Consider the following 13,318-nt stretch of genomic DNA (forward strand, 5'->3'; position numbering starts at 1 on the left):
GACATGCAGTGGCCAAGGAGGTGTCCCCATTTTCCAAAGGAGGAAATAGTGACAAGAGGGCTGTCCTGTCCTCTTCATGGGGCTTCATGAGCCCTTCCCACCTGCCCATTAAGAAACACTGAACATAAACATGTCTCCCAAGAACATTTCTCCCTCTGTGGTGTGGTTGTACCCATTTGGCAGAGGCAGGAGTGGGGGCCCGGAGAGGGTTTACCACCTGTCCCAAACCCCAGTGAATGAGCTGGGCTTCAGCCTAGGTCTCTGGTTTCTCTGGCTTCGGACTCCAGTCACTTCCTGGTGTACCACTCTCCTGGGAGCTATCATCTGATGCAGGGCAGGGCAGGGCCCAGTGGGGCTCTGGCCATTAGCATCTCATTAGGCCTCATCCTCCACAGACCGGGAGGCAGCCCTGTGGGAAATGGAGGAGCATCACCTGCAGGAGAGGCACCAACTGGTGAAGCAGCAGCTCAAAGACCAGTACTTTCTCCAGCGGCATGAGCTGGTGCGCAAGCACGAGAAGGTGAGGAGAGGGCTGCCACGAAAAGAGCTGGGTAGGGCGGTGAGGCCACGCCGTAACGGGGCGCCCTTTGAATACAAGTTGTGCTCCCAAGAGGAGCCAGGTGTTGGTCATGGTGAGGCCCGGGGAGGTTCTTGGGATGTCCTGCCTCAGGTGGGGGGGCCAGGAATAGGGGAGACCATGCAGGGCAGCAGACGGGAGCTCCCTCATTCACTCCCTAGGGTGTGTCTTTCACTTTTGTCCCTTTTCCCTCATCTTTCCATTTTCCCCTTATCTCTCTTTCACATGCATGCCCTCAGAATGCTTTTAAGTCTCAATTTAAACACCACCTCTGCCAGGAAGCCTTCCTTAACCCCCTCAGGCCAGGCAAGGGCCAGAGCACCCTCTCCTTCTGTGTGACTGTCTGTCTTGGCTTGATCCCCTCAGTGGGCACAGAGACAGACAAGCCGAGGGGGGCATGTACAGTCAGTGGGTAATTATATCATCTAATCTAAACGCAATGGTGGCAGTCAGCATAGGGCTATGGTGGCTCTAATAAGGGTGCCCCCCCCTGGCTAGGAAGTCAGGGGAGGCTCCTTGGAGGAGAGGATGGCCATGCCAAGTTCTGAAATGCAAATAGGTGAAGGAAAAACTCAAATTTAATAAGACTTTTGACACCTGCCATCAAGAATGATGAACCGTCCCTGTTAGTGTACGTTTTCCTCTGAGGTATTAGCTCTAATGGCCTGCCACCACAGATGATACGAGAAGGCATTTAGAAGGTAAAAATCCAAAACATTAACAGAAAGTAACATTTTCTGTTCTCACTTTAAAAATGAACAGTAGAAGTACAATGGTAGCAGCCTTGCTCTGCTGAGCATTTGGGGCCACGCAGGTCCTGGGCTCCTGAGTTGAGTGTGGCAGCCCTGGGCCTCTCCTGCCACCCCCGGGGCCCAGAGCACACGTGGCCTCAGGCCCGGCTGGCCACCCCCCCAGGAGCGGGAGCAGATGCAGCGCTACAATCAGCGCATGATGGAGCAGCTGAAGGTGCGGCAGCAGCAGGAGAAAGCACGGCTGCCCAAGATTCAGAGGAGCGAGGGCAAGACGCGCATGGCCATGTATAAGAAGAGCCTCCACATCAACGGCGCGGGCAGTGCCTCTGAGCAGCGCGAGAAGATCAAGCAGGTGGGGGCCCCATGGGTGCGCTGCAGGTTTGCTGGGGCCTGAGTCTTACATGGTTGGGGGAACAGAGAATATAAGCTGCAGCACCGGGTGTGCCAGTCACACCCTCATCAGCCCCCCGCCCTGCTGGACCCACGAGGAAGCTTGCTCACGTTCCCTTCCGGATGTTGGTTCTCAGTCCTGCAGCTTCCTCTGCTGGTAAACCCCTTCCGCTCGTCTACCAAGACGCCCCCTGCATGTCACCCCTGTGTCCTGGGGACGTGGAGTCGGCGGCCCTTGGCCCGTGTCCCAACAACACAGTGTTGTGTCCCCACCAGCCTGGGTCTCAGCTCAGGAGGAGGGCACAACTCGGGTTGTGCACAAAGCAGCCCCTCTGACGGGTGGAGGTGGGTCCCCCGGCCAGGCCTGTGGCCCTCTGAGGCGCTCACCCTCTCTCTGTTGCAGTTCTCCCAGCAAGAGGAGAAGAGGCAGAAGTCGGAGCGGCTGCAGCAGCAGCAAAAACACGACAACCAGATGCGGGACATGATGGCACAGTGTGAGAGCAACATGAGCGAGCTGCAGCAGTTGCAGGTACGGCCCTCCCTGCCCCCCTTCTTGGACTGCCTCAGTTTCCCTCAAGGCAGTCCACGCTCAGGGACCAAAGACTCATCAAAGGAGCCTGGGCTAAAACCATTTCCATCCTGCTGTGTAATGTTGGCCAAATCCCATCCCATCCCCTCCCAGGCTGTGAATGGGTATGGGGTGGGGGTGAGAATTCCTACTTTGTAGGACTGGAGTGAGGCTCTGTAAATGAGATAACTGACTGAAAGTGCCTTGCCTGGGGCCTGGCATGCTGCTGGATTTCTTGGTCATCACTGTGTCTTGGGACACGGTGTCCCAATTACCCTCCTACTAAAACTAGACATTATAAGTAAGGAAAACAACAAACCACTATCTCTCGTAAATACAGATGCACAAATCCTCAACAAAATATTAGCACGTAACGGGGCGCCCCTTGGACTCCAACAACATATAAAAAGAATCCAAGTGGGCTTTATCCCAGGCTGGTTCAACATTCAAAAATCAGTGTAATCCAGAACATCAACAAGCTAAACAAGAACATGATCACATCAACAGATGCAAAAAAGCATTTGACAAAACCCAACACTCAATCTTAGTAAACCAGGAACAGAGGGGAACTTCCTCAACTTGACAAAGAACACCCACAAAAACCTACAGCTAATATCATCCTTAATGGCAAGAGGCTCAAAGCTTTCCCACTGAGATCAGGGAAGGGTATCCTGATCTTGGTGTCCCTTTTCCCCAGAGAGGTCCTGACCTCTTCAAGATTCCTGACTCCTGAGCTTGCCCCCTGCCTGAGGGGTGCCACCCCATGAGCTGGTACTTGGAGCCCCCTTGTGGTGGAGCAAGGCATTGCCATACCTGAGGGATGGGCCGACTCAAACCTCTGATTTCCGGAAATTGGTCAGGCTATTGGATCCATTTGGCAATTTCTGGAGAGGCAGAGAAGTGTGGAGAAAACATGACAGGCGCTGAAGCCTGTCAGGTAGGGACTCTGCCATTTGTTGCTGTGTGAATTTTAGCCAGCCCCCTCACCTTCTGCATCTGCATCCCTGCCTCATGGAGTTACTGGGAGCATTCATAAAGTCCCAGGGGCCCAGCTCCTGGCAGGTCAAAGGTACTCCACGCTGCTAGGAGTATTGTTTCTAACTAAACCGATTTGTAAACTCTCAGAAGCCCAAAATGAAAATCCCCCAATGGGTTTCACTCTTCCAACCCAATAGGTTGAGGCATCTGGATGAAGGGACTTGCCCCTTGCTTTATATTCTCTGTGAGGAATCAACAGGGACTTGTCCCTTTTGCCTATGAGAAATTCTAAGTAACTTTTGTGAGACGGATAACTTACCTCAGAGAGAGAACGGTAATGTTGGGAGTGTCTCAGTCAGGTCCATGTCCTCATCCTTACTACAAATTTCTCCTGAAGAAATGACATACAATACAGAAAATTACATATATAGTGAATCTTAACTCTGGCTGCCATAACGAAATACCAGTCTAGGTGGCCTAAACGACAGTTTATTTTCTCACAGTTTTGGAGTTTTGGAGCCTGGAAGTCTAAGATCAGCTTACCAGTGCGGTTGGGTTCTGATGAAGCCTCTCTTCCTGGCCTGCAGATGTCTGCCTTCTTGCTCTGTCCTCACATGGCAGAGAGAACGAGAAAGCAACCCCTCTAGTGTCTCTTCTAAGTACACTAATCCCATCATGAGGGCCCCACCCCTAGGACCTCAACTAAACTTAATTTTTTCCTAAAGGTCCCACCTCCAAATACCATCATATTGGGGATTAGGGCTTCAACATACAAATTTTGGGGAGACACAATTCAGTCCAAAGCATGAATACAATGCTATTTAAAATAGTGAAAATTAAGAGCAACCTAAGTGACCAGACATAGGGGAATGTTTAAGTAAATTTGATGAATCCACACTGTGGGATATTCTGTAGGCATTAAAAATGATTATGAAAAATGTTAATTCTGTGTAGAAATGTTACATTATAATGGTAAGGGTTGGGGGAAGCAGTTTTCAGAAATGTATATACAGGGTGAGCTAAACAACATCTAGAACATCTAAACTTTTGCAGTGGTTTGCCTCTAGTGGTGGGATTAGGGGACTTATTTTTATTTTTTGTTAATGTTTTGTTAAAGTGACATATACGTTCATGTTGAAAAATTCAAACAATGCAAAAAAGCACAAAGAAGAGAGCTGCAAATTACTGCAGATCCCATCACATAATAAGAACTGTTAACATGAATATTCTGAAATATTCCTCCAGGCATATCTTGGTATCTATGTACTTACAGAGTTTCATATAAATTATAATCAAGGAGAAGAAATAAATGAATGTAATGCTGGTGCTGTCACGACTACAGCATGAGGTACGTTTCAGCCCTCTCCACCTCTGCCTTCTGAGTTTCTTACCTGTTCTGCCTGGAATTTGTTCCAGAATGAAAAGTGTCACCTCCTGGTAGAACATGAAACCCAGAAGCTGAAGGCTCTAGATGAGAGCCATAACCAGAACCTGAAGGAATGGCGGGACAAGCTTCGGCCACGCAAAAAGGTAACCATGTCTGGGCTTGTGGGCTTGGTGGTAGATTCTTCATGCTGAGCCACAGGTGTCTGCCTACGATGTGAATATAGGTAATAATAAGATATGGATTTATACATTTACTTTAAGAAACTGGCTCATACGATTGTGGATAGCTGCTAAGTCTGAAATCTGCAGGGCAGGTTATAGGTTGGAGACCCAGGGAAGAGTTGAGGTTGCAGTTTTGAGTCCCAGGGCAGTCTGGAGGCAGAATTCCTTTTTCCTTAGGGGAACCTCAGTCTTGAGGCCTTCAACTAGTTGGATGAGGCTCACCCACATTAGGGAGGGTAATCTACTTTACTCAGAGTCTACTGAGTTAAATATTAATCACATCTAAAAGTTCCTTCCCAATGACATCTCTATGGGTATTTGACCAAACAACTGGGCACCATGTCTTGCGAGGTTGACACGTAAAATTAACCATCACAGGTCCTAAGTGCAGTCAGTTGTAAAGTGGATGTGAATATTGTATAGTGTGATGCAAAAAGTCATTAGCCAGCCCATAGAACAGACCAAGGACATACTCCTTTCCTTCCACTCCTAAACTCTCTGAGGAGAGAGCTTACCCCCTAATTGCCCTTGATCAGGTATCCTGAAGCCCTGAGGTTGGTTCTGCCATCATACATCAGCTCTGCTTGTTCTAACTGTGTTCTGGACAAGAGGCAGCTGCCCACCTCAGCTGTCTGATGGCCTCGGAAGTCCTTGAAGTGAGACTTCTGCACCTGTGCTAATGGAGCTTTTTGTCTGGAAGTGGCCATGGTCCCAGACCTTCCTCTTAGCAGGTCCATGTTTGTCATTTTCTCTATCACTGCCTGTTGGGACTTTTGATACTTGATACTCAAATCAATAATGCTCCTGCTGACATAGGTTGACTCTGGTATCAGGAAATAAATGTTCACCTGGTTCTCTTACATGGCTGTTCTATATCCTTGGCACATCCTGAAAATGAATGATCACGTTGCCTCTAGCAACTGCCTCATTATTTCCAGGGCACCTGGATTTAGAGGAGGTACCACAGTGTATGTCTGGGGAGCTGCATTGGATGTTGCCTGTGGGGCTGCTATTATGCAGAATTCTTTTTTTTTTTTTTAGGATTTTATTTATTTGAGAGACAGAGGGAGACTACAAGCAGGGGGGAGGGGCAGAGGGAGAAGCAAACTCCCCGCTGAACAAGGAGCCTGATGCAGGACTCGATCCCAGGACTCTGGGATCATGACCTGAGCCAAAGGTAGACACTTAACCAACTGAGCCACCCAGGCGTCCTTTTTTGCAGAACTCTACGTAGAACCGTCTGTCATTAGCTATCTGGGTTACTGTTGGAACACTGAACCAGAAGTGATACTACTTTTGCATTATAATCTACAGTCTTGAGCTATACAGGGGAGATGACTGTACACTATAGAATAGTTTTAGAAAAATTCAGACTTCTTTCTTCCAAGTAAGTACAGAATATCTGGTAGCGGCAATAAAGTGGTGCTTGGGTGACAGTTAACACAGAATATGGCCTCAGACAAGTCTTCCCTTTCAACCTCGCTTTTTAGGGCTATAAAATGTAGATAACATTTCTTCCCTTAAAGCAAGTGTTAGTAAACTATTGTCCATGGGCCAAATCTGGCCTACCATCTATATTTGTAAATAAAGTTTTATTGGAACACAGCCAAGCTCATTTGTTTACATATTGTCTCTGGCTGATTTTGCACTACCACGGCAGTTGACTAGTTGTGACAGAGACCTCACAGCCTGCAAAGTTGAAAATCTTTATAATCTGGCCCTTTACAGAAAAAAGATTAGACTCATATAGATGACTATATGTGGTAGGTATGAGAGAGTAGTGCTCCAGAGCACAGGCTTTGGAGTAAGACAGGCATGCAATAAAGTCCTGACTCCCCTATTACTAGCTGTGAAACCCTGGGCAAGTTGCTAAACGTCTCTGCTCTGAAAGTGGTAGCTATGATAATTGTTATTCCTATAGCAGAGGTCACAAACTGAAATTGGCTTACAGGTGTTAGGTTTGGCCAACATATAGAAATCTCAACATTTTTTTGAAAGTTGCCAACCTTGGGGCGCCTGGGTGGCTCAGTCAGTTGACCAAGCCTTCAGCTTGGGTCATGATCCCAGGGTCCTGGGATTGAGCCCCGCATCGGGCTCCTTGCTCAGTGGAAGCCTGCTTCTCCCTCTACCTGCCGTTCCCCCTGCTTGTGCACTCTCTCTCAGATAAATAAAATCTAAAAGAAAAAAAAAAAAGTTGCCAACCTTTAAATTAAGTACAGGCATACCTGTTTTATTGTACTTCACAGACAATTGTGTTCCCCCCCAACAAACTAATGGTTTGTGGCAACCCCATGGTGAGTATATATATATGTAAGTGTCATTTTTCCAATAGCATTTGCTTACTTCATGTCTCTGTGTCAGATTTTGGTAATTCTTGCAATATTTTAAACTTTTCATTATTATTTGTTACGGTGATCAGTGATCTTTGATGTTACTATCATAACTGTTTTGGGGTGCCATGAAACTTGACCACAAAAGATGGTGAACTTCAAAACAAGTCTCAATAAATTTAAGAAGACTGAAATCATATCATGCATCTTTTCCAACCACAACAGTATGAGACTGGAAATAAATGAAAACACAATGATTCAAAATCTTTGGGAGAGTTTATAGTGATACTGGCTTATCTCAAGAAACAAGAAAAAAATCTCACATAAATAATCTAACCTTATGCCTAAAGGAGCTAGAAAAGAACAAAGCCTAAGGTTAATAGAAGATAGGAAATAAAGATTAGAGCTTCAAATGAAATTGAGACTAACAAACCAATAGAAAAAAAAATCAGTGAATACCAAGAGCCACTTCTCTGAAGAGTTAAACAGAATGGATAAACCTTTAGCCAGTCTATCAAGAAAAAAAGAGAAAGGACTCAAATAAAATCAGAAATGAAAGAGAACATCCAACACAACAGAAATATAAAGGATTATAAAGAATAGTACAAAACATTATATGCCAACAAATTGGACAACCTAGAAGAAATGGATAAATTCCTAGAAACAATCTTCTAAAACTGAATCAGGAAGAAATAGAAAACAATTATTAAGGAAGAAATAGAAAACAATTATTAGGAATGAAATGAAATTGGTAATCAAAAAACTACCAGCAACAACAAAAAAGCCTAGGGCCAGATGGATTCACAGTGAATTCTACCAAACATTTAAAGAGGAGATTATTTTCCTCAATCTATTCCAAAAAATAGAAGAGCAAAGAAAGCTTCCAAGTACACTCTAGGAGGCCAGAATTAATCCTGATACTAAAACCAAAGACACTAAAAAAGAGAAAACCACAGGCCATATCCCTGATGAACAAAGTGCCAAAATTCTGAACAAAGTATTCGCAAACCACATTCAACAAGGATCATTTACCATCATCAAGTAGGATTTTTTTCTGGGGATGCAAGATCAGTCAATATGATATATACCAACAAAATGAAGGATAAAAGTCATACCATCTCAGTAGATGCAGAAAAAGCTTTAACAAAATCCAGCATCTGTTGGTGATAAACACTCTCAATAGAGTGGGTTTAGAGGGAACATACAACATAATAAAGGTCATATGTGAAAAACCCACAGCAAACATAACTCAATGGTAAAATACTGAGAACTTTTCCTCTAAGATCAGGAATAAGACAAGGAGAGTGTGCCCACTCTCACAACTTTTATTCAGCATAGTAGTGAGAATCCTAGCCACAGCAATGGGCTAAAAAAAAAGATTAAATACTTCCTTACCAATTTGGATGCCTTTTAACTGTTACTATTTGCAGATGATGTAATACTATACATAGAAAACCCTAAAGACGCCACCAAAAAAAAAAAAAACTATATTAGAAGTACTAAATTCAGTAAAGCTGCAGGACATAAAATTAATACACAGAAATTGGTGGTATTTCTATATACTAATAACACAGTAGCAATAAAGATAAATTAAGAAAGCAATCCCATTTATAACTGCACCAAAAAGAATAAAATACCTAGGAGTCAACCAAACTATAAGACATTGATGAAAGAAACTGAAGATGGGGCACCTGGGTGGCTCAGTCGTTAAGCGTCTGCCTTCGGCTCAGGTCATGATCCCAGGGTCCTGGGATCGAGCCCTGCATCGGGCTCCCTGCTCTGCAGGAAGCCTGCTTCTCCCTCTCCCGCTCCCCCTGCTTGTGTTCCTGCTCTCACTGTGTCTCTCTCTGTCAAATAAATAAAATCTTAAAAAAAAAAAAAAGAAAGAAATTGAAGATGACAAAAACAAATGGAAAGATATTCCATGCTCATGGGCTGAAAGAATTAACACTGTTAAAATGTCCATATGCTCAAAGCAATCTACAGATTCAATGCAGTCCTATCAAAATACCAACAGTATTTTTCACAGAACTAGAATAATACTAAAATTTGTATGGAACCACAAAAGACCCCAAATAGTGAAGGAAATCTTGAAAAATAACAAAGCTGGAGGTATCAGGATCTCAGATTTCAACATACACTACAAAGCTGGAATAACCAAAACAGTATGGTACTGACACAAAAATAGACACAAATCAGTGGAACATAATAGAGCCCAGAAATAATCCCACACTTATATGGTCAATTAATCTATGACAAAGGAGGCAAGAATATACAATGGGGAAAAAAAAACTGGACAGCCATACAAAAGAATGAAAATGAACCACTTTCTTATACTACACATAAAAATAAACTCAAAATGGATTAAAGACCTAAATGTGAGACCTGAAATCAAAAATCCTAGAAGACAGCATAGGCAGTAATTTTTCTAACATAGGCTGTAGTAGTATTTTTTTCTAGGTATGTCTCCTAAGGCAAGGGAAACAAAAGCAAAAATAAACTATTGGGACTACCCCAAACTAAAAACCTTTTTGCATAGCAAAGGAAACCAACAAAATGAAAAAGCAACCTACTGAATGGGAAAAGATATTTGCAAATGATGTCTGATAAGGGGTTAATATCCAAAATACATAAAGAACTTAACTAACCACCAAAAAACCTCCCAATGGGTAGAGGACATGAATAGACATTTTTCCAAAGACAGACATTTGACCAACAGATACATGAAAAGATGTTCAACATCACTAATCATCAGGGAAATGCAAATCAAAACCACAAGCAGGTATCACCTTGCACCTGTCAGAATGGCTCATATTAAAAAGACAAGAAATAACAAGTATTGACATGGATGCTGAGAAAAAGGAACTTTTGTGCACTGTTGGTGGAAATGTAAGTTGGTGCAGCCACTGTGGGAAACAGTATGGAAGTTCCTCAAAAAATTAGAAATAGCATATGCTCCAGTAATTCCACTATTGGGTATTTAGAAAACAAAACAAAAACATTAATTTGAAAAGATACTTGCACCCCTATATTTATTGCAGCATTATTTACAATAGTCAAGATAGGGAAGTAACCCAAGTGTCCATCAATCGATGAATGCATAAAGAAGACGTGATACACACACACACACACACACTGGAATATTAGCCATGAAAAATGAGATTTTTGCCATTTCAGACAACGTGAGGGTATAATGCTAAGTGAAATAAGTCAGACACAGAAAGAAAAGTATGGTATGTTTCACTTATATGTGGAATCTAAACAGAACAGAGTAGACAAAAAGCAGAAACGAACCCATTAAGTGTAGAGAACTGATGGTTGCCAGAGAGGAGAGGGGTGAGGGGATGGACAAAAATGGGTGAAGGGGAGTGGGAGATACAAGCTTCCAGTTGTAGAATGAATAAGTCACAGGGATAAAAGTTGCAGCATTGGGAACATAGTCAAGAGTATTATAATAGCATTATGTGGTGACAGATGGTAGTTACACTTGTGGTGAGCATAGCATAATATATAGACTTGTCAAATCACTGTGTTGTACACTGGAAACTAATGTAACATTGTGTGTCAACTATACTTCAATAAAATAAATCATAAAATACACTTTAGGAAAAAACAATAAGATGGCCAATTGGTGTGTATCTTCTGACTGCTCCATTGACTGGCCATTCCCCTGGCTCTCTCCCTTTCTGCTCAGGCCTCATTCCATGAGACACAGTAATATCGAAATTATGCCAGTTAGTAACCCTACAGTGGCCTCGCAGTGCTCAAGTGAAAAGAAGAGTTGCACGGCTCTCACTTTAAATCAAAAGCTAGAAATGATTAGGCTTAGTGAGGAAGGCAATGTTGAAAATTGAGATAGGCCAAAATCTGGCCTCTTGCACCAAACAGTTATAGTCAAGTTGTGAACGCAAAGGAAAAGTTTTGAAGGAAATTACAAGTGCTACTCTAGTGAATACATGAATGATAAGAAAGCCAAACAGCCTTATTGCTGAAATGGAGAAAATTTTTGTAGATCAAACCAGCCACAAATTCCCTTAAGCCAAGACCTAATCCAGCGTAAGGCCCTGCCTGTCTTCAGTTCTGTGAAGACTGAGAGGTGAGGAAGCTGCAGAAGAAGAGTTTGAAGTTAGCGGAGTTTGGTTCATGAGGCTTAATGGAAGGAGCCGTCTCCAGAACAGAAAAGTGCAAGGTGAAGCAGCTAGTGCTGATGTAGAAGCTGCAGCAAGGTATCCAGAAGATGTAGCTGAGATAATTCATGACAGTGGCTACACTAAATAACAGATTTTCAATATAACAGCCTTCTGTTAGAAGAAGAGTTTATAGCTGGAGAGGAGAAGTCAGTGCCTGCCTTCAGAGCTTCAAAGGACAGGCTGACTCTCATTACGGGCTAGTGCAACTGGTGACTTTAAGTTGAAGCCAATGCTCATTTACCATTCCAAAAATCCTAGGGCCCTTAAGAATTATGCTAAATCTACTCTACCTTTGTTCTCTCAATGGAACAGCAAAGCCTTGATGACAGCATACCCACTCCCAGTGTGGTTTACTATTTTAAGCCTACTGTTGAGACCTACTGCTCATTGGCAGTGCACCTGGTCACCCAAGAGCTCTGATGGAGATGTACATGATTGGTGGTTTTTTGTTTTTGAGAGAGAGAGAGAGCATGAGCATGTGTGAGCAGGGGTGGAGGGTGCAAAGAGAGAGAGAGAATCTTAAGCAGGCTCCATGCCCAGCACAGAGCTCAACGTGGGGCTCGATCTCACGACCCTGAGATCATAACCTGAGCTGAAACCAAGAGTCCGGACACTTAACTGACTAAGCCATCCAGGCACCCCTAATGATATTGTTGTTGTTGTTTTAAAAGATCAATGTTTTCATGCTTGCTAACACAATATCCATTCTGCAGCCCATGGGTCAAGAGTAATTTTGACTTTCAAGTGTCATTATTTAAGAAATACATTTCGTGAGGCTATAGCTGCCATAGACAGTAATTCTTCTGATGGATTTAGGCAAAGTAAGTCAAAAACCTTCTAGAAAGGATTCACCATTCTAGATGCCATTAAGTACATTCACGATTCATGAGAAAAGGTCAAGATATCAACTTGAACAGGAGTTTGGAAAGAAGAGGATTCCAACCGTCATGGATGACTTTGAGGCATTCAGGACTTCAATGGAGAAAATAACTGCAGATGTGGTGGAAACAGCAAGACAACAAGAACTAGAAGTGGAGCCTGAAGGTGTGGCTGAAATACTGCAATCTCAGGACAAAACTTAAATGGATGAGGAAGTGCTTCCTATGGATGAACAAAGAAAGTGGTTTCTTGAGATGGAATCTACTCCCGGTGAAGATTATTGAAATGACAAAAAATTTGGAAATATCGCATGGTTAGTTGATAAGACAGAGGCAGGGTTTGAGAGGACTGACTCTAATTTTGAAAGAAGTTCTGTGGGTAAAATGCTGGCAGATGGCATCACATGCTACAGAGAATGTTTGTGAAAGGAAGAGTCAGTCGATGTGGCAAACTTCACTGTTGTCTTATTTTAAGAAACTGCCTTGTATGTGAACTTCAATAATAAAAATTAAGAAATAACGACACTTACCATGGCGAACAAAGCATAATGTACAGCATTGTCGAATCACTATGTTGTACACCTGAAAGTAATATAAACATTGTATGTCAATTATACTTCAATAATAAAAAAAAATTGCCACAGCCACCCCAACCTTCAGCAACCACCTTGTTCAGTCAGCAGCCATCAAGCCTGAGGCAAGACCCTTCACCAGCAAAAACATTATGAATTGCTAAAAACTCGGATGATGGTTAGCATTTTTTAGCAATAAAGTACATTTTAATTATGGTATGTACATTTTTTTTTAGACCATGCTGTTGCACATTTAAGACTATACTATGCTATAAACATAACTTGTTTTGGTAAACATGATTTTTATATGCACTAGGAAATAAATTCATTCGACTTACTTTACTGTGATATTTGCTTTATTGAGGTAGTCTGGAACCAAACCCACACTATCTGCAAGGAATGTCTGTGTAAGGAAATTTTACGTAAAAATCCTGAGTTTCAGTTTTTTTGAAAACCCAGGAGCTCTAGCAACACT

The 13,318-nt window shown here is 43.1% G+C and overlaps 1 protein-coding gene and 1 long non-coding RNA gene across 11 annotated transcripts in view; one reads left to right on the forward strand and one right to left on the reverse strand.

Moving 5' to 3' along the window:
- The window catches only part of STK10 (serine/threonine kinase 10), a 120,877-nt gene that overhangs the window by 102,670 nt on the left and 4,889 nt on the right, over positions 1-13,318 (forward strand). Inside the window, exons 15-19 of one of the 7 annotated variants that reach the window (XM_064596564.1) lie at positions 396-520; positions 1,454-1,681; positions 2,123-2,248; positions 4,682-4,795; positions 7,120-7,167. In XM_064596564.1, coding sequence (XP_064452634.1) covers positions 396-520; positions 1,454-1,681; positions 2,123-2,248; positions 4,682-4,795; positions 7,120-7,167 — 641 coding nt within the window. Of the gene's footprint in view, positions 1-395; positions 521-816; positions 1,202-1,339; positions 1,682-2,122; positions 2,249-4,681; positions 4,796-7,119; positions 7,168-13,318 lie in introns of those variants that run through there. The other 6 variants (XM_064596565.1, XM_064596566.1, XM_045901316.3 and 3 more) reach the window with 6 other exon arrangements.
- The window catches only part of LOC123861873 (uncharacterized), a 71,923-nt gene that overhangs the window by 9,065 nt on the left and 49,540 nt on the right, over positions 1-13,318 (reverse strand). For 2 of the 4 annotated variants that reach the window (XR_010413222.1, XR_008508069.2), the window contains exons 4-7: positions 12,802-12,853; positions 4,657-4,858; positions 3,585-3,656; positions 3,101-3,171 (exon numbers count right to left, since the gene is read on the reverse strand). This is a non-coding gene — a long non-coding RNA (uncharacterized LOC123861873). The remainder of the gene's footprint in view (positions 1-3,100; positions 3,172-3,584; positions 3,657-4,656; positions 4,859-12,801; positions 12,854-13,318) is intronic. The other 2 variants (XR_010413223.1, XR_010413221.1) reach the window with 1 other exon arrangement.

Source organism: Mirounga angustirostris, unplaced genomic scaffold (genome assembly GCF_029215605.1).
Source record: "Mirounga angustirostris isolate CCGP_5_RB_7025 unplaced genomic scaffold, mMirAng1.0.hap1 SCAF_7, whole genome shotgun sequence".
Classification (NCBI taxonomy): domain Eukaryota; kingdom Metazoa; phylum Chordata; class Mammalia; order Carnivora; family Phocidae; genus Mirounga; species Mirounga angustirostris.